Source organism: Oncorhynchus mykiss, chromosome 22 (genome assembly GCF_013265735.2).
Source record: "Oncorhynchus mykiss isolate Arlee chromosome 22, USDA_OmykA_1.1, whole genome shotgun sequence".
Lineage (NCBI taxonomy): Eukaryota > Metazoa > Chordata > Actinopteri > Salmoniformes > Salmonidae > Oncorhynchus > Oncorhynchus mykiss.
The window spans coordinates 6,018,171-6,042,189 of NC_048586.1; the positions used below are offsets into that span (position 1 = coordinate 6,018,171).

General features: G+C 41.8%; 1 protein-coding gene across 1 annotated transcript; it reads right to left on the reverse strand.

Moving 5' to 3' along the window:
* Positions 1–507: 507 nt before the first annotated feature.
* Positions 508–24,019, reverse strand: LOC110501287 (caveolae-associated protein 2-like). The gene is made up of 2 exons (XM_021578734.2): positions 23,237–24,019; positions 508–4,659 (listed from the first exon to the last, which is right to left on the reverse strand). The coding sequence occupies exons 1-2, from the start codon at positions 23,780–23,782 to the stop codon at positions 3,793–3,795; spliced, it is 1,413 nt and encodes a 470-aa protein (XP_021434409.2). The 5' UTR covers positions 23,783–24,019; the 3' UTR covers positions 508–3,792.

The following is a 24,019-nucleotide window of genomic DNA, read 5'->3' on the forward strand; positions in this document are numbered from 1 at the left end:
CCTGGTGGCACTGCTGAAACATTAATGCACTTCTGCCTAAAGGCCTCTAAGTTCAAATCCCCAAAGCATTTATGCACACATTACATCAAGTGTCCCTGAGTACTGATATTTTCACATTGGTGTTGTCAGATAATTATACAATTATTGACTTGATTCTGGGCTTCTAGCAGTGTACAGAACTGTGTTCTTGCCATTTAAATATGTGGCCAAGCTCTGTCATGACATAGAGCTGGTGGTGTAGCAGGAAGTTCAGGTCATTAGCAACAAAGAGTTTGAGTTCAAATCCCAAGTGAGGTATAGTCTTAGGTAACCAGCATTCAACAGCATACTGTCCTTTTACAGCAATAACACCTTCATTCAGCTGTAGAAATTCAGTAACTTGTTGTGTACCATGCAATTAAAGGAACTTTGCAACAGTGTAGCATTTCATGGCATAAAAGGAAAACACTGTGGAGAGGGAATTCTTAATATGAAAAATAAAATTACCCTAAGCCCTGGCAAATAACCTTTTTTTTCTTCTTGGGAGTGTATGCTGGTCCAGCATGGTCTAGCTGGACAAGCTGGTCTGCTAAACTACGGTCATCATTATCATATTTCCCAGAATGCTATATTGCAGTTTGATTTTCTCGAAAAGTTTGTTTCAATATCTGTGTTTTTGCATGTACATTGATTGTTTTAATTAATCAATTAATGTATCTTATGCTACACAAAGATACATAACATACATACTAATCCAATATCTTAGTTGAACTTATTTCACCCGTTACTGAAACTGTTCCAGTTTAGGTGGTGAACATTATTTTGTAGTAAGGGTTACATTGAGAAAATGGGATCTTTCTGAAATGAATATGGACAGTTCATCAGTTACATTTCAATTAAACCCTCCCTGAATGCTTGAAAAAAAAGTGAATCTCCCTTATACCCCAAATAATAATAATAATTTAAACAAAAGTGGATAGCGGAGAACATGTCTATACCATTTATCCTCTCATCTTGGACAGACCAGAGCCTTTTAGAAACAGTTTTAGAAAGTGTTCTTCTTCCTGTAAGCATTACATGGCAATGCAGGAATTTTGATAGCCCACAGGGCTGCTGGCCAGAAGGTTGTGGGTTCACAGCCCACCGTGGAAGAGAGTAGGGGGGGAAAGATCTCCTTTATAGTAAAAGCATTGCATGAATCTATCATTGTATTTGCAGGTCTGAGAAAAAAATTGCCCTTTTCTGTGGCTTAACCCAACAAGAGATGGTCACAACGGTTTCCCTAAAAGTTGTCTGTGTTTAAACATTTATTGTACAGAAAGTTAATCGCCTAATCAATTGATAGAGAGAATTAGAATTACTTCCCAAGCAAAGTATATTTTTTGGGTCCTTGGCTATAGAAGGTTGTGTCTCAGCCTCTGAATGTCAAAGACACGAAACAATGCATATTGTAAAGCATCAAGGACCAAAGCGCTCTCATATATATCACGTTATATAATCGGATCAGTTTTAAAATATTAAACTAACAAGAGGTAAGCTTGTGCTTTTTGCCATTTTCTTTCATAAAAAGTAGGGCTATGGCATACCCTCATACCCCCTTCACTGACATGGAATTGACTGACAAATATATCTATATAGCAGCCTATTGCCTAATTTAATCTGCCAAACAGGTAGGCCGACCTCTTATTTCTTAAATATGAATAAATAGGCTCCAACACAAAGCCCTCTTGTTGTTAGTAAAGTCAAATTAATTATGCCTACTCAAATTTGCCTACTTTCAGCACCATTAGCTGTCAATTTCCAATTGATTGTGCCCCGGCTGCTGTTTCAAGTTTCAGTCACCACAATCGAATCTGGCTGATTGTGAGGCCAATAACTCTGATCAATACGCTTTCAGAATGGAAAAGTAACATTGTTTTTAATAAAATAAATTATAGTAGTAGCAAGCAATCAAAGTTGACCTCTGGTCCTCGTCATCTTTGAGCTCTCCTTCTCAAACTGAACTGAACAGAACAAAAGCTTAAGGATAGTTCGCACGCAGGAGTGCATTTTTGGATTAGGCCTAATCAAAAATCATTTTTAGAAAAAGCCTTTGACTCTCCTCCTGAACTGCCTTTGGTTTATTTTGTGCCATTCTTTAGTTTTTTATCTTATGTTTGTTGTGTAGTAAATATTTCACCTATATTATCATTGCATTGCATTCCATGTCTGAAATGGGCTGTATAAATAAAGCTTGATTTGATGTTTTGAGGGCAAAACCCTGGCAATCATTCTGAAGGCAAATCGTGGGTGAATAAACATTCAAATTGTTGGATATCTCCGTTCAGGCTGGATTCCATTAGGAATTAGACAACACTTTGCAAAGCCAGCATAACGTAACTTAATGCGGGTTTTGCGGGTGGCCACCATATGCTGGAATGCTGGTGACCAGTGTCCAAACAATGACGGCTGGTCACCAGCCTATGCTGGTCTATGCTGTTTTTTTTCAACAGGGCTTCCAAAGCAGGAATTCCTCACTCCAGCATGGCAATTACCCACAACAGCCTGTGTAAGTTTGAAGAATTCCGTGCGTGTATGAGTGTGTGTGTGATTGTCTTTGTGGGTGCCTCTGTAAATGTGTGCTAGTTAATCTAGTGTTTGTGTGCATGTGTGTTTCAACCATATAGGAATGTGTCAACATTGTTTATGTGAGTGCTATGCTAACTTTAGGTGCACATAATGCACACGTAATCAACTCCAACATTACAATTTTTACAGTATATTTATGAAAGTCAGGTGACAGTACTCAAATATGATTTTATATAAGTCGTTATGCCTACTGATATTTAACTCCCTATAATCAAATATATACATAAACGTAAGATTATGATTGCCCTGATATAGGGTGTTTAGGAAAGTCCCAGTTTGTAGAGCCTTAAGGTCCCAAGTCATCCTCTGTCTCAATAGTGCTCCCAGTAGACCTTACCCTAATACAGAGATATCAACTTACAATCCCTTAACCACTTACCACTTTCAAGCTGTATTTTTCAAGCTGTTTTTGTCATGAGAGGTCTGATGAGTATATATATTATGGCAAATAAATGAACTAAAGTAGGGATGGCATGAAATTGCCTTAATGCTATGACTCCATTTTTACCCTGCACTCGGGTTATGTGGTTACATCCAGACCTGGGTCAAATGCATATGTCACAAACCTCAGCCTTACACTGACCTTGCTTTAGAAACATAGCTACCGCCCCATACCAATGCCCAGACAACTTGGCAATGAGCTACCCTTCCCAAGCTGTGGACTTTACCCTCTTTGCCAAGGATTTCAAGCGAGGCAGGAGAACAAAGAGACTATCCGTCAGACTGAGAGGCCCATGCAAAGACAGATACACAGAGAGAGTGAGTTGGCTCAGCATCCTGGAGATGTGCTCTTCAGAAGCCTAGGTTCCAGTTGGGAAGGTGAGTTATAGTCCCTTGGCTTGCTGGTTCTTTTCCTAAGGTAGCCCCAAAGAAGGGTAGGTAGCTATACAGACCAGGCAGGAGCAACTGATGCAGGATATCTTGATCACTCTTGATAAATCAGGATCTCTGAAATGGAAGCTTGGTGATCTGGGATATGTCCATGGATCTCCTGGATCAATCGCACATGCAGGGCTGGAGGCATTGGAGGGCCAGGAATGCTTAGGGGCTCCATATCGTTAGCACTGGGGCTTGAGATTTTTTTGAAATTGGTAGGCTGGAAAGATGGAAGGATGACTACAGTTTTGGCATGTTAATTTAAAATACCCAGGGAATGTGCAGGAGCAAAAGATAAGAGGGATGAGATTATGAAGCTTGCTCTACAGCAGGTATGGGGTCCTTTACCTCCACCAGGCTTTCCTGCTCCTCTACCTCATCATAAACCTCTTCCTCCTCCCCCATATCGTCATCATGCTCCGGGAGAGCAAGCCCCGGTTGACGATCGATGGTCAGATCACACTCAAGGCTCCCCGCTTCTCCATTGATGGTCAAATCGGCCTGCACGCTCCCAGGGGTAGAAGGACTAGCTAGCTCCTCTCCCCCCTCCACACCCAGCCCTTCCTGGGAGTACACCTCGGCCAGGGGCAGATCCCTATCCATGCTACCCAAGGGAGGGATCTCCACGTGGGCTTGCCCGCTAGGCGAGCCTCCGGGCTGTGTCGAGGCCTCCCCTTCGCCTCGCAACTTCTTCACATTGAACGTCATGGGCGACACCTTGAAAGAAGAGCTCTTGGCAGCGGGACTCTTAGGGTGGTTTGGTGTAAAGCTTTTCTTGATCTTCTCACGGCTCGCAGGTGGCACGATCTTGGTGCTGATCCTGGTCATCTTCTTCTCGATGCTTTGGCGCGAGAAGGCCTTCTTCAGGCTGTCCACCTTCTTCAGGCTGGAGCGCTTCAGCCGGTCGGCTCTGGATCTCTCGAAGGAGGGCAGGGCCGCTTCTAGGCCCAGCTCTGCCTCTCCCTCCAGGGCTTCGTCGTCCTCGTGGAGACCCCCGGTGTCATTGTCGGAGGAGTACAGGCTGATGTTATGGAGACCCTCCTCCTGAGAGCGGTTGGCATCTATGCCGGTGACAGACGGGGCAGGTGCCGCAGGGGCGTCGTCCTCAAGCTCGCTGGCCTGGCGGGTCTTGGGGGATTCCTTGATGAACATGCTGGATGGGATCTCGTTGTCTTCCTGGAGAACAGAGGGGAGGACAGTGTTAGGATTAGGAAGGTGGTCATGTGAAGTTATGGGATGATCACTTGAAACAAGTCTCAGGTCATTCATTTATTAATCAAGCGGATGAACACAAAGCCATGCACACTATAATTCTATATGGTTATCAGATATAAGCATCAGCATTAAACATACCGATAACTGCCTAAATAAAGGAAACCGAACATTGTGTTTTAATAGGACATTGGGCCACCACGAGCCACCGGAACAGCTTCAATGCGTCTTGGCATAGATTCTGCAAGTATCTGGAAATCTATTGGAGTTATGCGACACCCGTCTTCCACGAGAAATTCCATCATTTGGTGTTTTATTGATGGTGGTGGAAAACACACTCAGGCGTCACTCTTGAATCTCTCATACATATTCATTGTGTTGAGATCTTGTTACTGAGAAACTTACACACTAAAAACTCAAACACATTAAACCCCTTATGCTCCTTTGAGACCCCTCTTTCAAAGTCACTGAGATATCTTCTCTTCTAACCATGGTAGCCAAAATAATTGGTAAAACTGGGCATTTTATATATGTATGTATGTATGTATGTATGTATGTATGTATATGTATATGTATATATATATATATATATATATATACAGTGCCTTGCGAAAGTATTCGGCCCCCTTGAACTTTGCGACCTTTTGCCACATTTCAGGCTTCAAACATAAAGATAGAAAACTGTATTTTTTTGTGAAGAATCAACAACAAGTGGGACACAATCATGAAGTGGAACGACATTTATTGGATATTTCAAACTTTTTTAACAAATCAAAAACTGAAAAATTGGGCGTGCAAAATTATTCAGCCCCTTTACTTTCAGTGCAGCAAACTCTCTCCAGAAGTTCAGTGAGGATCTCTGAATGATCCAATGTTGACCTAAATGACAAATGATGATAAATACAATCCACCTGTGTGTAATCAAGTCTCCGTATAAATGCACCTGCACTATGATAGTCTCAGAGGTCCGTTAAAAGCGCAGAGAGCATAATGAAGAACAAGGAACACACCAGGCAGGTCCGAGATACTGTTGTGAAGAAGTTTAAAGCCGGATTTGGATACAAAAAGATTTCCCAAGCTTTAAACATCCCAAGGAGCACTGTGCAAGCGATAATATTGAAATGGAAGGAGTATCAGACCACTGCAAATCTACCAAGACCTGGCCGTCCTTCTAAACTTTCAGCTCATACAAGGAGAAGACTGATCAGAGATGCAGCCAAGAGGCCCATGATCACTCTAGATGAACTGCAGAGATCTACAGCTGAGGTGGGAGACTCTGTCCATAGGACAACAATCAGTTGTATATTTCACAAATCTGGCCTTTATGGAAGAGTGGCAAGAAGAAAGCCATTTCTTAAAGATATCCATAAAAAGTGTTGTTTAAAGTTTGCCACAAGCCACCTGGGAGACACACCAAACATGTGGAAGAAGGTGCTCTGGTCAGGTGAAACCAAAAGTGAACTTTTTTTGGCAACAATGCAAAACGTTATGTTTGGCGTAAAAGCAACACAGCTGAACACACCATCCCCACTGTCAAACATGGTGGTGGCAGCATCATGGTTTGGGCCTGCTTTTCTTCAGCAGGGACAGGGAAGATGGTTAAAATTGATGGGAAGATGGATGGAGCCAAATACAGGACCATTCTGGAAGAAAACCTGATGGAGTCTGCAAAAGACCTGAGACTGGGACTGAGATTTGTCTTCCAACAAGACAATGATCCAAAACATAAAGCAAAATCTACAATGGAATGGTTCAAAAATAAACATATCCAGGTGTTAGAATGGCCAAGTCAAAGTCCAGACCTGAATCAAATCGAGAATCTGTGGAAAGAACTGAAAACTGCAGTTCACAAATGCTCTCCATCCAACCTCACTGAGCTCGAGCTGTTTTGCAAGGAGGAATGGGAAAACATTTCAGTCTCTCGATGTGCAAAACTGATAGAGACATACCCCAAGCGACTTACAGCTGTAATCGCAGCAAAAGGTGGCGCTACAAAGTATTAACTTAAGGGGGCTGAATAATTTTGCACGCCCAATTTTTCAGTTTTTGATTTGTTAAAAAAGTTTGAAATATCCAATAAATGTTGTTCCACTTCATGATTGTGTCCCACTTGTTGTTGATTCTTCACAAAAAAATACAGTTTTATATCTTTATGTTTGAAGCCTGAAATGTGGCAAAAGGTCGCAAAGTTCAAGGGGGCTGAATACTTTCGCAAGGCACTGTATATATATATATATATATATATGTGTGTGTGTACTGTATATGTATGACCCTAAGCATGATAATTGCTTAATTAACTCAGGGACCACACCTGTGTGGAAGCAACTGCTTTCCATATACTTTGTATCCCTCATTTACTCAAGGCTTTTTCTTTATTTTGGCAGTTACCTGTACATAGATACTGTATATCAAAAGCAGATGCAACTTAGTCTAGTTGGATCTTAAATTAAATCAAACCCTGCATGTGCACTGCTACAGGACAGTGCCTTCAGAAACTATTCATACCCCTCGACTTATTCTGTATTTTGTTGATACAGCCTGAATTCAAAATGTATTTGTCCCTGTCTACACACAATACTCAATAATGAAAAAGTTAAAATATGTTTTAGAACTCTTTGCAAAGTTATTGCAAATTAATTTCAGAAATATCTTATTTACATAAAGTAGCAGGCAAAAAGGGGTTTTCTTTATTTGGACCTTTCTACATTGTGGAACAATAGTGAAGACATCCAAATAACACATATGGAATCATGTAGTAACCAAAAAAGTGTTAAAATAAAAATGTATTTTATATTTCAGATTCTTCAAAGTAGCCACCCTTTGCCTTGATGACAGCTTTGCACACTCTTGGCATTCTCTCAACCAGCTTCATGTAGTCTGCCCATTTTTTTTAAATTTGGAAATGTTAAATTAATGTAGGAAAGTATAACACATTAGATCTGAAAGATAATACAAAGAAAATAACATGCGATTTATTTTGTATTTTTTGTTCCATCTTTGAAATGCAAGAGAAAGGCCATAATGTATTATTCTAGCCGAGGCATAATTTCGATTTTGGCCACTAGATGGCAGCAGTGTATGTGCAAAGTTTTAGACTGATACAATGAACCATTGTATTTCTGTAAAAATGCTTGTATCAAGGCACCCCTAAATGTGACTAATTGGTTTATTAATTCATTTTCAAGATCATAACTGTGCACTCTCATCAAACAATAGCATGGTATTCCTTCACTGTAATACTACTGTAAATTGGGCAGTGCAGTTAGATTAACAAGAATTTAAGCTTTCTGCCAAAAACAGATATGTCTATGTCTTGGGAAATTTTCTTTTTACTTACAAACTCATGCTAATCACATTAGCTTACGTTGGCTCAACTGTCCCGCGGGGGACCCACCGATGCTGTAGAGGTTTTCAACAGGTGTGCCTTGTTAAAAGTTTAATATGTGGAATTTATTTCCTTCTAAATGGATTTGAGTCAATCAGTTGTGTGGTGACAAGGTAAGGGTGGCAAAAGAACAAGTCCATATTATGGCAAGAACAGCTCAAAAAAGCAAAGAGAAATGACAGTCCATCATTACTTGAAGACATGGTCAGTCAATGTGGAAAATTAAGAACTTGGGCCAAGAAACACAAGCAATTAGACCGGTGAAAATCTGTCCTTTCGTCTGATGTCCAAATTTGAGATTTTTGGTTCCAATGAGACACAGACTAGGTGAACAGATGATCTCCGCATGTGTAGTTCCCACCGTGAATCATGGAGGAGGAGGTGTGATGGTGTGGTGTTTCTTTGCTGGTGACACTCGGTGATGTATTCAAGGCACACTTTACCAGCATGGCTACCACAGCATTCTGCAGCGATACACCATCCCATCTGGTTTGCACTTAGTGTGACTATCATTTGATTTTCAACAGGACAATGACCCAACACACCTCCAGGCTGTGTAAGGGCTATTTGACCAAGAAGGAGAGTGATGGAGTGCTGCATCAGATAACCTGGCCTCCACAATCAGATGGGTTGGGTTCAGTTGGACCGCGGAGTGAAGGAAAAGCATCCAACAAGTGCTCAGTATATGTCGGAACTCCTTTATGACTGTTGGAAAAGTATTCCAGGTGAAGCTGGTTGAGCAAATGCCAACAGTGTGCAAAGCTGTCAACAAGGAAAAGGGTGGCTACTTTGAAGAATCTCAAATATAAAATGTATTTTGATTTGTGTAACACTTTTTGGTTATTCTACAATGTAGAAAATCGTAAAAAACAAAGAAACACTTGAATAAGTAGGTGTGTCCAAACTTTTGACTGGTACTGTAAGTGTTCACAATACATGTTAAAAATCACCTTTATCAGTGATTACAGATGTGTTTCTTTCTGGGTAAGTTTCTACGAGATATTCACACCTGGATTGTACAATATTTGCACATGATTCTTTTAACGTCTTGAAGCTCTCAAGTTGGTTGTTGATCATTGCTAGACAGCCATTTTAAAGTCTTGCCATAGATTTAAGTCAAAACTGTAACTAGGACACTCTGGAACAATCAATGTCAGTGTATATTTGGCCTTGTGTTTTAGGTTACTGTCTTGCTGAAAGGTGCATTTGTCTCACAGTGTCTGTTGAAAAGCAGAATATAACAGGTTTTCCTCTACGATTATGCTTAGCTCTGTTAGTTTCCTTTTATCCCCCCAAACTATCCTTAGACAAGCATACCCATAACATGATGCAGACACCACCATGCTTGAAAATTTGAAGAGCGGTACTCAGTAATGTGTTGTGCTGGATTCGCCCCAAACATAACACTTTGTGATCAGGACATAAAGTTAAATTCTTTGCCATTTATTTTGTTGCAGTTTTACTTTAGTGCCTTATTGCAAACAGGATACATGTTTTTGGAATATTTGTATTTTGTACAGGCTTTCTTCTTTTCACTCTGTCATTTAGTTAGTATTGGGGTAACTACAATGCTGTTGATCCATCGTCAGTTTTCTCCTATCACAGCCATTAAACTCTGAAACAGTTTTAAGATCACCTTTGGCCTGGTGAAATCTCTGAGCAGTTTCCTTCCTCTCTGGCAACTGAGTTTTGAAAGACACCTGTATTTTTGTAATGACTGGTGTGTTGATACACCATCCAAAGTGAAATTAATAACTTTACCATGCTCAAATGGATATTCAATGTCTGCTTTTTTTTACCCATCTACCAGTAGGTGCCCTTCTTTACGATGCATTGGGTAACCTCCCTGGTCTTTGTGGTTGAATCTGTTTGAAATTCACTGCTCGACTGAGGGACCTTACACATAATTGTATGTGTGGGGTACAGAGATGAGGTAGTCATTCAAAATCATGGTAAACACTATTATAGCACACAGGGTGAGTGCACATTTTTACTTTTTAATTTATTTAGGTTTGCCATAACAAAGGGGTTGAATACTTATTGACTCAAGACATTTAATCTAATCACGAATATAATCCACACAAATATTCAATCAAATAAAATGTTATTGGTTGCGTACACAGGTACAGCGAAATGCTCATGAGTCTAGCTCCAAAAGTGCAGTAAAGCCAAACTATACAATACACACGAATCCCCCAAAATGTTTAGAAAGACATCAATAAATATCATAATGAGCAATGCCAGAGTCTGGAATATAAATATCAACTTCACAGTACATAATTTGCCGCTGTATGTTTTGGCAGCCATAAACAGATGTCTTGGTTCAAGAGTTTAATAAATCCCCAAATGACAGTTGGTGGTTTGTAATTTCAGAGCAGTAGTTATTCAACAGTACCAGTTACAGGTACCAGCCTCAACACCCTATAGTTCACAATCTACAGAACTGTGTGTGCGTGAGCGGGCCTCTCCACTGACTGTGAAAAAACTAAAAACCCTTTCTTATGGGCTTCTCGCCACCCGCACTCCCACACACAGCACTCCTTCACACACCAGAGTAAGCCCCTATTCAGTTAGACTAAAATAGTATTCTATTGTTGCTGAAAAAAGTTGCACTCAACAAAACAGTGCAAATACACACAACAAACCAATCAAAATCAGATCAATCAAAAACATGTCTGGAGGTGAAATTAAAAGAAACTTGTCTTCATGTTGATACAAACATGTATTTTTCATACAAACGTTCTCCTTAAAAATGCATTCAGGGCTCAAGATATGCTGGCATAACATGAACTTCTATGTAAATCATGCGTTGATGTCTAAAGTAGATTTGCTCAAGTGTTTGAGTAATATATCTCAAGTCAGGATTCAGTAAATCACCCAGAGTGGAAAGTAAGTGTGTTTGTGTGTGCTTGTGCATGTGTGTGAAACTAGGAGTTTTTGTGCCCTCCGGAATCTATTACACAGCATGGAAGAATGCTGGAAGCTAGAGGAAGGATGCCACACATTGATTTTAGGACCATATCATGTGTCAATAGGCTATCATTAGTGCAAAGTCAGGGACTGGACCAACCAGAAGGACAGGAAGAGCCCGCAGTCCATCACTCACTCACCACCAATTGCATGCCCTCCCTGGAAAGAACACCAATCAGTCACCCTTAAAAGTCAGACCAGTCAACCAACAGCATGTTTTTCATGAATTCAAATTATTCTTGATGGACAAAAGGCCTCTCTTTTTTTGAGTTGGTGACTGTGACACATGAATAATGTATATTTTAAGCGTAATACTTTACAGAAAACACAAGTATGTTAATTGTTACTTGTGGGGGAAAAACCTGGGTCGTGCATTAGGACATGCAACTTAAAATACTTTAAAAGCTGGGTGACTGGAAAAAACGAAATGAGCCCAAGTATTCACTCCCTGTTTCAGTCCGTTCACGTCCATTTGGTGCCTAATTAAGGTCTATTGACCAAAACATTGACATCCAATTAAACACATTGTGGAGCATGCAGGAATGCCAGTGTGCTGGAGATCATTTTTTTGTCAAGCATTGAGATTCTATGCACCTGGATCTCTATATACAGTGAGGGGGGAAAAGTATTTGATCCCCTGCTGATTTTGTACGTTTGCCCACTGACAAAGAAATGATCTGTCTATAATTTAGGGAAATAAGTATTTGACCCCCTCTCATTCAGAAAGATTTCTGGCTCCCAGGTGTCTTTTATACAGGTAACGAGCTGAGATTAGGAGCACACTCTTAAAGGGAGTGCTCCTAATCTCAGTTTGTTACCTGTATGAAAGACACCGGTCCACAGAAGCAATAAATCAATCAGATTCCAAACTCTCCACCATGGCCAAGACCAAAGAGCTCTCCAAGGATGTCAGGGACAAGATTGTAGACCTAAACAAGGCTGGAATGGGCTACAAGACCATCGCCAAGCAGCTTGGTGAGAAGGTGATAACAGTTTGTGCGATTATTCGCAAATGGAAGAAACTCAAAAGAACTGTCAATCTCCCTCGGCCTGGGGCTAAATGCAAGATCTCACCTCGTGGAGTTGCAATGATCATGAGATCGGTGAGGAATCAGCCCAGAACTACAAGGGAGGATCTTGTCAATGATCTCAAGGCAGCTGGGACCATAGTCACCAAGAAAACAATTGGAAAACACACTACGCCGTGAAGGACTGAAATCCTGCAGTGCCCGCAAGGTCCCCCTGCTCAAGAAAGCACATATACATGCCCGTCTGAAGTTTGCCAATGAACATCTGAATGATTCAGAGGAGAACTGGGTGAAAGTCTTGTGGTCAGATGTGACCAAAATGGAGCTCTTTGGCATCAACTCAACTCGCCATGTTTGGAGGAGGAGGAATGCTGCCTATGACCCCAAGAACACCATCCCCACCGTCAAACATGGAGGTGGAAACATTATGCTTTTTCTGCTAAGGGGACAGGACAACTTCACCGCATCAAAGGGACGATGGACAGGGCCATGTAGCGTCAAATCTTGGGTGAGAACCTCCTTCCCTCAGCCAGGGCATTGAAAATGGGCATTGTATGGGTATTCCAGCATGACAATGACCCAAAACACAAGGCCAAGGCAACAAAGGAGTGGCTCAAGAAGAAGCACATTGAGGTCCTGGATTGGCCTAGACAGTCACCAGACCTTAATCCCATAGACTAATAGACCATAGACAATCTGTGGAGGAAGCTGAAGGTTTGAGTTGCCAAACGTCAGCCTCGAAACCTTAATGACTTGGAGAAGATCTGCAAAAAGGAGTGGGACAAAATCCCTCCTGAGATGTGTGCAAACCTGGTGGCCAACTACAAGAAACGTCTGACCTCTGTGATTGCCAACAAGGGTTTTGCCACCAAGTGCTAAGTCATGTTTTGCAGAGGGGTCAAATAATTATTTTTCTCATTAAAATGCAAATACATTTCTAACATTTTTGACATGTGTTTTTCTGGATTTTTGTGTTGTTATTCTGTCTCTCACTGTTCAAATAAACCTACCATTAAAATTATAGACTGATCATTTCTTTTGTCAGTGGGCAAACATACAAAATCAGCAGGGGATCAAATACCATTTTCCCCCACTAAGGTGTGTGAACAACTCTTTTGATTTTATTTACTTTTGTGGTGGAAAAGATTGTACAAATGGTGTAGGTCTAGTGCTCAGAAGATAACACATGAAATGATCATGTAACACATATGTGCAATGTGATCCTGAACAGTGCATCATATCAGACATATCTCATAACAAAGCAACCAATAATCAATTATAGCTAATCAATCAATCATAGCAAACCAGTAAACAAAATAAACAAATAATCATACATTACCGGCCCTAACAAAATATTTGAAACTCTACTCCACCGTGAGAAGCCAAATGTAATACCATAGATACTCCTGATTGTTTTATTAACCTGCAGATACCAGATACCCAGGACCTTATCTAAGCCACGCACTGCATGATTCACAGCTCAGGTGGAATCAGGCGGATGCCAAGCATGTGCAGCTTCCAGTGACGGTGGAGGTAAATCTGTCATCAGTGTTCTGTTGTCTTGAGTTCATCATCAAGACTAAGAAAGCTTTTCATTTAAAGGCCTCGGCTTAGAGGAAGTGCTGCACGGATTCACAGTTTCACTCATTTGTGCGTCCTATGGATTGACCAATCTTGTCAAAGCCTCCATTCACAGTCGATTACACAGCCACGAGCAAAGCTTTCAAGCTTTATTGTGGTATCCTTGATGATATTTTAAATTGTATGTGGAGGCCTGTTTGGCTGAAACGCAGCTGTAGAACCTTTTGAAGATCTGAGAACACATGCCAAATCTTTTCAGTCACCTGAGGGGGAATAAGGTTTTTGTCGTGCCCTCTTCACCACTATATTGATGTGCTTGGACCATGTTAATTTGTTGGTGATGTGCACGCCAAGGAACTTGAAGCTCTCATTCCTGCTCCACTGCAGCCCCATTGATGAGAATGGGGGCGTGCTCAGTCCTCCTTTTCCCGTAGTCCACAATCATGTTCTTTGTCTTGATCTTTGTCTTGGTTGTTGTCCTTGCACCACACAGTCAGGTCTCTGACCTCCACCCTATAGGCTGTCTCATTGTTGTCGGTGATCAGGCCTACCACTGTTGTATCGTCGGCAAACTTAATGATGGAGTCGTCCCTGGCCGTGCAGTCGTGGGTGAACAGGGAGTGCAGGAGGGGACTGAGCACACACCCCTGAGGGGCCCCCATGTTGAGGATCAGTGTGGTGGATGTTTTGTTAACTACCCTTACTATCTGGGGGTGGCCCGTCAGGAAGTCCAGGATCCAGTTGCAGAGGGAGGTGTTTAGTCCCAGGGTCCTTAGCTTAGTGATGAGCTTTGAGAGCACTATGGTGTTAAATGCTGAGTTGTAGTCAATGAATAGCATTCTCACATAGGTGTTCATTTTTCCAAGTGTGAAAGGGCAGTGTGGAGTGCAATTGAGATGGCATCATCTGTTGATCTGTTGGGGAAGGTATGCAAATTGGAGTGGGTCTAGGGTTTCTGGGATAATGGTGTTGATGTGAGCCATGACCAGCCTTTCAAAGCTCTTCATGGCTACAGATGTGAGTGCTACGGGTCGGTAGTCATTGAAGCAGGTTACTTTAGTGTTCTTGGGCACTTGGACTATGGTGGTCTGCTTGAAACATGTTGGTATTACTGACTCAGACAGGGAGAGGTTGAAAATGTCAGTGAAGACACTTGCCAGTTGGTCAGCGCATGCTCAGAGTACACATCCTGGTGATCCGTCTGACCCTGCGTCATTGTGAATGTTGACCTGTTAAAAAGGTCTTACATCTGCTGCGGAGAGCGAGATCACACAATCCTCTGGAACAGCTGATGCTCTCATGCATGTTTCAGTGTTGCTTGCCTCGAAACGAGCATAGAAATAATTTAGCTCATCTGGTAGGCTTGTGTCACTGGGCAGCTCTCGGCGGTGCTTCCATTTGTAGTCTGTAATGGTTTGCAAGCCTTGCCGCATAAGACAAATGTCGGAGCCGGGGTAGTACAATTCGATCTTTGTCCTGTATTGATGCTTTGCCTGTTTGATTGATAATTTCTTGTAAGCGTCCGGGTTGGAGTCCCGCTCCTTGAATGCGGCAGCTCTACCCATTAGCTCAGTGCGGATGTTGCCTGTAATCAATGGCTTCTGGTTGGGGTATGTATGTACAGTCACTTTGCGGATGACCTCATCAATGCACTTATTGAAGAAGCCAGTGACTGATGTGGTGTACTCATCAATGCCATCGGAATAATTCAGGAACATATTACAGTCTGTGCTAGCAAAACAGTCCTGTAGCTTAGCATCTGCTTCATCTAACCACTTTTTATTGACCTAGTCACTGGTGCTTACTGCTTTAATTAATTAATTTATTTGTCAGATTTCAAAAAGGCTTTACGGCGGAAGCAAACCAAGGCTATTATCTGAGGACAGCACCCCATCAAACAAACACATGGCAATCATATTTCAACCTGCCAGGCGCGACACAAAACTCAGAAATAACGATGTAATTCATGCCTTACCTTTGAAGATCTTCTTCTTTTGGCACTACAATATGTCCCATAAACTTCACAAATGGTCCTTTTGTTCGATTAATTCCATCGTTATATCCCCAAAATGTCCATTTATTTGGCGCGTTTGATTAAAAAAAACACAGTTTCCAACTCGCCCAAAATGACTACGCATCTAATAAGTTGCCTGTAATCTTGGTCCAAACACTTCACACAACTTTCCTAATACAACTTTAGGTATTTTATACCGTAAATAATCGATAATTCGATATTTAAGATGGAATAAACTGCGCTCAATAAAATGAAAGTGGAGCGAGCGCTAGGTCGCGCGCCCCAAACACAACAGGACACTAGACTCGACCCTCGTTCTGAATAGCCATACTTCTTCATTACTCAAACGAAAAACATCAACCAAATTCTAAAGACTGTTGACATCTAGTGGAAACCCTAGGAACTGCAACCAGATGCCTCCGAAATCTAGATTCCCATAGAAAACGTATTGAAAACATGATCACCTCAACAAGAAAAAAATTCCTGGACGGTATGTCCTCGGGGTTTCGCCTGCCAAATAAGTTCTGTTATACTCACAGACATCATTTTTAAAGTTTTAGAAACTTGAGAGTGTTTGCTATCCAAATCCATCAATTATATGCATAAACTGCCTGAGTAGCACTGTGGCATTGTTGGCACTGTTCATGTTGTTTAACTAGCTAATGTTAGCTGGCTGGCTCGTTAGTAAACGTTACCTGACGTGTGTACAAGACCTGTTGAATATGGCCGGTGTCAGTAAACGTATGCAAAAAAGCGCAATGAAATTGTTGCCAGCAGAGCTGGTTAAGCTATTTCATGTTATCCAGAGGTAAACAAATCATTGGCCAGAGCGTCAAGTGTGAGCTCCATGAGCGAAATAAGATGTGTGGGGCTAAAGGGTGTGAACGATGCTGTATTGGTGTAGACATAGAAGAGCTCTTCACTAGATACCAAAACATTCAAAGGCGATTTTCTCAAAAGTGAGTTCACAAGTTGATCAACTTTCCCGTTGTCCCTCAAATGCAGTGTATGATATATTATTGTGTAGCTCTGATCTCTACTTTTATCCAATGTATAAAACACAATTTCAAACTTTGCTACATAAGACTGAATCCAGGTGGTGAGTCACATATTGCAGTTAGATGTTTTAAATTGTTTGTTTCAATATCTGTGTTTTTGCATGTACATTGATTAATCAGCATAGAACATGCTGGTCGGCCTGCAGAACGCTAGACCATGCTGTTCAGAGCAGCTTGACTAGCAGCCGACCAGCACAGGGGGATTTTTCTCCGCTCTGCTGACAAGTATTTTTTTACTCTCATACAGGTATAATAAAGGCCTAGTGCACTCATTTGGTGGGAAAAAATATATGTTTTATTTTATTTATTATTATAATTGTTTTTATATGTATATATATATTTTTTTAGAGGCCTCAGCACTCCTATTTCCTGGGGCTATGCTTGATTGTTCCAGTGTTTACTTGGACTTGACTTGGAAACTTCTATTTGAGATCAAAGGTCAAATCAACACAGAGCATTAGAAACATTTTCTCAAGCCCTAGTTTGTTGGAATAAAACCCATTAAAAGCTGGCTATTGTTTTCTCTTTCCTCAGCCTCTCTTTTGGACTTTTAGACATTCTCCTGTGACTGTGGATGCCTGTGGCATGGTTCAAATGTCAAAAAGGAACAAAGAGAAGCAAGATGACATGAATCCCATCTGGATTGAGGCCACTGAAAGATAACTATTGTTTTCTCTTTCCCACTCTTTCCTACTGCTCTGTGAGACAATTAGCCTTTTTGGCTTGGTTTGATCCCCGCTGGTTTCCCTCAGTCACCTCTTCTCCTCCAATTAGATTCTGTAATCCTCTCAGATAAGTCACCACCTGCGTGTGGAACATAACCAAAGAGCTTTGTGTCTGTGTGTGTGTGTTTGTGTGCATGAGTCATGACACACACTCCTTGGAGTTATGGGCCTTTGAGGACGAAATTTGCTAATTAAAATGAAGAAATACAGAAATATATATATTTGGATACAGTTGTGTGTTCACTAAACTGTTGAATTCTAGCCCTCACAGCATACAAATGGACTTAACTTGGTCCAAAATAATTTTGGGAATAATTTTGAATAATACAATAGTTTCGGTTCATTTCCTAGTGTTATCATTTTGTCTAATTGACTTCACATACAGTATGTCCTTTCCTCCTTTCCCTTCTCTATCCCTCTATCTTTTCGGCTTCTTCACTCTGTTCCCCTCTCTCTGTTGTCATTTTCTCTCTTTCTACTTCTCCCTCTCTCTCTCCTTCCCCCGCTTTTATACACCTCTCTCTTCGTAGCATGTTCATAAATAGGGAGATTAAAATAGGAATGAACTCCAAAGGGAAAATGAGACCGATAACAAAGAGAGGAGCCACAGGACAAACAAACAGGCTTGTTCACTTGAGTCTGTAGGACTACCTTTCTCTGTCTCCATAGACAGAGAGCCACATTAGGCTGTGGGACAGAAACAGTTTTTAAAAATATATTTTCAATGAAAAACTTGTTACAGTTAGTCCCTTCTTGTTCCAGTCTGATTTATTCCGTTTGGTGCCTAATGAACATGACCCAGATGAGTATTGGGATTCAAGGCCATCTTTCATGTTGCGATAGGTGTCACTGAACCAAACTCATCCATGGACATGGGGGATTACGAAATGGAAGGCTTTGTTGTTTGAAAGAGAGGTTAAACAAAACGCTTGCAAGGAGAGGATATTTGTACGTGAGTGTGAGCTTCAGCGGTATTACCATGCCTTGAGCTAGGTTAAGTGAGCCTTGCCCACTGGAACATAACACCTGAGAGATGTAGGCACACACACACGCACGCACGCACGCACGCACACACACATACAGTACACACACACACACACACACACACACACACACACACACACACACACACACACACATCACAGCTGCACCCTCAAGCCAGTCTTGTTCTCCTGCTAGGACCTGTGGAAATAGATCTGTTCTATAACATAGACGCCATAGAGTTGACTATGCATCCCTTAACTGACACATGTACTAACAGCTACACTACATCAACGTTGTTGAATAGAATTATATGAGAGCGTAATAAACACAGTAACTGACTGGCAAGGCTTGAAGTTAGTTAATCATAGTTATGTCTAGTTAGGCTTTTCCTGAGTTCAAATGATAGGCCTTGTTGGAATACTTTAGAAATGTTTCCTTCCTTTCTAACTTCATTGAAGTCTGAATTGGTAGGATTGATAATGGGGTGGTAAAGTAAAGTGGTGGTAACCTTACTTTCAACTATCCAATCCCTTATAGATGTGTGCTTATTTCAAGGAAACAAGGAGGGAAGGATGCATTTTTAAGTATTCAAAGAATGATTAGTTGAATCAGGGGTTAAATTAGAAAAAACTGGGTGAGACAACTAAAGCAGGACTGGCTCTGCCTTATCCTGCATAAGGAACTTGGATAAATAAACCTAACACCAGTGCTTACTCACTGCCTAGAGACCTTTGGTCAAGAGTTCTGTGACAATGGCAGTAAAGTCTTTATGAATCAAAGCTGACTACTGAAATCTTCAATTTAATTCAGAAAACTATTTATATGATGCCAAAATCTTTCATTCTTAATTCAAGTGTGTTTGTTAAAAATTATGATGACAAATACAATGGGCAAGACCAAAGATCACTCAACTTACGATCTGTTTGCACTCTCCAGCACGAATACACTGTTATCCAAAGTTGCTCAGGTCGAACGTATTAAAGAACGTCTTTCGATAAGGCAGTGTTTCGTTTTCTTGATGCAGCATGTTTTGTTTGGTTGTGAAATGTGTTTTCATTCAATGCTGTTGGATTTGAATGTGTTTTGATTGTGTGTGATAAAAGGTCATCACTTCCTTTCCCATCCTACCTCTCCAATTCCACTACTCATCTTGAAAACTGCACATATGTGCACACACACGCGCACACGCACACACACACACAAACAGATGCCTGCACACGTGCACATGCACATATGCATGCATGTGCACACTCATGCACAAACACACATGCATGGAAGTGCAGAGCAAAATGTGTCACATTTCACAGTTGTATTACTATACTTCTTTCCCATTTTAATGTAAATTAATGTTTACCCTCTCGCTAATCCAACACCTTTCCCCTCCCCTTGGTATCAAGAACCAACTTTGTCACAAACAGAAGCTACCACATGGCATTGGACTTTTCTGTTTTGTGGCTGGGAAGGGGAGAATATGTGTTTCCCCATGAAAGAGGGGAGGTCAGAGAGACAGGAAAAGCACTGGAGCATGAACACAAACCAACAACGGGCCAATCTACAAACTACACTAAGCACTACATTTGCCTCCAGCCTATTTAGGGCTCGATTAAGGGAGAGGAGCACCCGAGGGGCAGGGACCTGTCAGCCTGTCCATGGCAGTGCCGAATTTACAGAGCGCCCTTGGGAGCAGCACGGCGGCATTTCCAACTTGTGTGGCACGTACAGAGCACCGTATTTTCTAGGCCAGGAGCAAACAAAAGACAAAAGAGAGCTCAGGGGTGCGGAGTGAGAATCTAAATGCCTTATCAGTGAGTTGCATATTTTGTGACTCATAGCGTGTTCTTTGTAGCACTGTGTGACAGAATGGCATCCTCTGATGTTTGTTTTTTTACTCTTACTGTATGTTGCTGGTCATACAGTACGGATAATGCTATCATTATTACCCATCAGTATTCCCCATGACCCTATCATTATCATTATTCCCCATGACCCCATCATTATGTCACATCATTTTAGACCATAACACTATAAGGACTCAAAACAGTTAAGCAATTGTACGTAGGCAATAACTATGGGGATTACTTGTGGATAACCAACTCCAATGCACAATCACCAGACTAGAATAATGCAGTTGGAGCCAATGTGCAGTATTTGCACCTGTTGCTATTGAACAAGAGCAATAGCACCTGGGAAACCAGATAAGATCAGTGACTATGAGCTCTCAGGGCTTAGCCTGTGTCAATATGACTTGCCTTTTTTCCTGACTGAACACATACAGTATCAAGCCCTATCAAATAATTCAAGAAAATACTGGCCACTCAATAATTCCGTATGTTTAGTATAATGGAGCTAGGACTGACCAAAGAGTAAGGTTGGGAAACACTATTCAAATACTATTAAAATCATCTGATCACACCTTTCATGTGTTGGCTCAGTTGGTAAGAGCATGACACTAATCATGCTTGGGTTCAAATACTATTAAAATCATCTGATCACACCTTTTATGTGTTGGCTCAGTTGGTAAGAGCATGACACTAATCATGCTTGGGTTCAAATACTATTAAAATCATCTGATCACACCTTTTATGTGTTGGCTCAGTTGGTAAGAGCATGACACTAATCATGCTTAGGTTCAAATACTATTAAAATCATCTGATCACACCTTTCATGTGTTGGCTCAGTTGGTAAGAGCATGACACTAATCATGCTTAGGTTCAAATACTATTAAAATCATCTGATCACACCTTTCATGTGTTGGCTCAGTTGGTAAGAGCATGACACTAATCATGCTTAGGTTGCAGGTTGAATTCCTGCAGGGATCACAGTCACATGTTAAATGTGGATGCAGTAATTGTACTGTAAGTGTCTGCCAAGTGGTATATTATACTTTTATACATTATATTATTATTTATATATTGTAAATCACCTCAGTAATCAGAGAGGAGGAAAAGCAAGATGCATTCACTCTTAATGCATAGATCTAATTTAACTAGATTGGTGTAAGGTACTTAAGTAAAAAATACTTTAAAGTTCTACTTACTTTGTTTTTTGGGGTATCTATACTTTACTTTACTATTTACTATTTTTTGTCAACTTGTACTTTTACTTCACTACATTCCTGAAGAAAATAATGTACTTTTTACTCCATACATTTTCCCTGACACGCAAACATACTCGTTACATTTTGAATGCTTAGCAGGACAGGAAAATGGTCCGATTCACCCATTGAACATCCCTGGTCATCCCTACTGCCTCTGATCTGGCGGACTCACTACACACAAATGTTTCGTTTGTAAATTATGTCTAAGTGTTGGAGTGTGCCCCTGGCTATCCGTAAATGTTTAAAACAATAAAATTGTGCCGCCTGGTGAACTTATTTATACTTTTCCTTTTGATACTGAAGCATATTTTAGCAATAACATTTACTTTTGATTCATAAGTATATTTAAAACCAAATACTTTTAGACTTTAACTCAAGTAGTATTTTACTGTGTGACTTTCACTTTTACTTGAGTCATTTTCTATTAAGGTATCTTTACTTTTACTTAAGTTTGACAATTGGGCACTTTTTTCCCCCACTGATTGTAGATCATTATACATAATGGCCATTTGGTCTTGAAAACAGATCTAGTTTAAGTGCGAGTTGTGATCTACGCTTTTCTTTATTATCCTCTGCGCGGTGTTCCCAGACACACACAACCATCCTCACACAGCTTGCACGCACACACACACGCACACACACACACACACACACACGCACACACACACACACACACACACACACACACACACACACACACACACACACACACACACACACACACACACACACACACACACACACACACACACACACACACACACACTCTCTCTCTCTCTCTCGCTCTCACTTTTACATATCCAAAGAGCTCTTCAAAACACCACTCCCCCTGTAGTTACATGCTCACACCATGTCTCTCTTTCACACACAGCTGCAAAGCCTGTCATTTACACACAACACAAACATTACAGTGTAGATTGCACTCATAAACACCCTTGCATTAGCTCCCAACGTCCACAATAAGTTTGACACACACACACACACACACACACACACACACACACACACATTGCTCAACATTTCTAAAATTCTCCCAAACCTTTTTAACATTCTGTTCCTCGCTCTCACACACAAGACACATATGCACACAAACACTTTTATTTTTTTTACCCCATTTCCTTCCCAATTTTGTGGTATCAAATTGGTAGTTACAGTCTTGTCTCATCGCCGCAACTCCCGTACAGACTCAGGAGAGGCGAAGGTCAAGAGCCGTGAGTCCTCCGAAACACAACCCAACCAAGCCGCACTGCTTTTTGACACAATGCCCACTTAACCCGGAAGCCACTAATGTGTCAGTGTGCACTGTGCCCGGCCCGCCACAGGAGTAGCCATTGTGCGATGGGACAAGGACATCCCTGCCGGCCAAACCCTCCCCTAACCTGGATGACGCTGGGCCAATTGTGCGCCGCCCAATGGGTCTCCCGGTCGCAGCCAGCTGCAACAGAGCCTGGACTCAAACCCAGAATCTCTAGTGGCACAGCTAGCACTGCAATGCAGAGCCTTAGACCACTGTGCCACTCGGGAGGCCCCACAAACAAACACTTTTAACACGTTTAACATTGTTCCCTCTCCTTCTCTCACAATCCCCAAACACACTTCTTACATTTCTTTCATTCTCTCAATATTCTCTCTTCCTCACCACTTTTCCCTTTTCCCCTTACACTAAACCGCATCCATCCATCCACCCCTCTATCCCTACCTGGAAAATGAGTACTTTGAAATGGTTCCTCTTGAGCAGGTGTCCATGGTTGGCCTCCAGCCGCTTCACCTGCGACGCCTGCTTGTCCAGATGCTCCCGCACCTCCTTCATGTGGGTGTTGACCTTGTGCGAGCGCTCCAGCAGCTTGCTCACGCTGTTGGACGTGCTGGTGTGGTTCTTGGACAGGCGAGTCACGTCGCCTTGGACCCCCTGCACGGCGCCCTCCAGGTCAGCCTGGCGCTGCTCCATGCGCAGCTGGTTCTCCTGCACCGCCTCCAGCATGTTGACCAGCTTGTCGAGTAGAGCCACCACTGTGATGGCACTCACCTGATCCTTGGCCATGGGACTGGTGGGACTTCCGGGGCTCCCGTGGGTTTTCAAGCCCAGCTTGGAGAGGGTGTCAGTGGGGGAGGAGGGAGCCGAGCTGGGGCTGAAGCTGGGCACCAGGAGGTCCATGTTGTCTTGCTGTGCATGGTACTGCTGGGGGTTGACCAAAATGCTGCTGCTGTTGCTGAGGCGCTCGGCGTGCGATGAGTCTTCTCCCATGGCCACAGGGTGGAGGGGGTTAAATGTCCTGTTTTGAAGAGGGAGAATGTGGACTGTCTAGTTCTGAGATGTGAAAAGTCTCAGTCAGTTGGTGGTAGTTGTAGTTGTAGTAGTTGTTGCTGTTTTCAGTAGCTCCAGAGGAGGAATGAGAAGGTAACAGAGATTCTAGCTCCAGAGGAGGAATGAGAAGGTAACAGAGATTCTCTTCTCTTGATTGTTTTGATGTCCCCTCCCCTT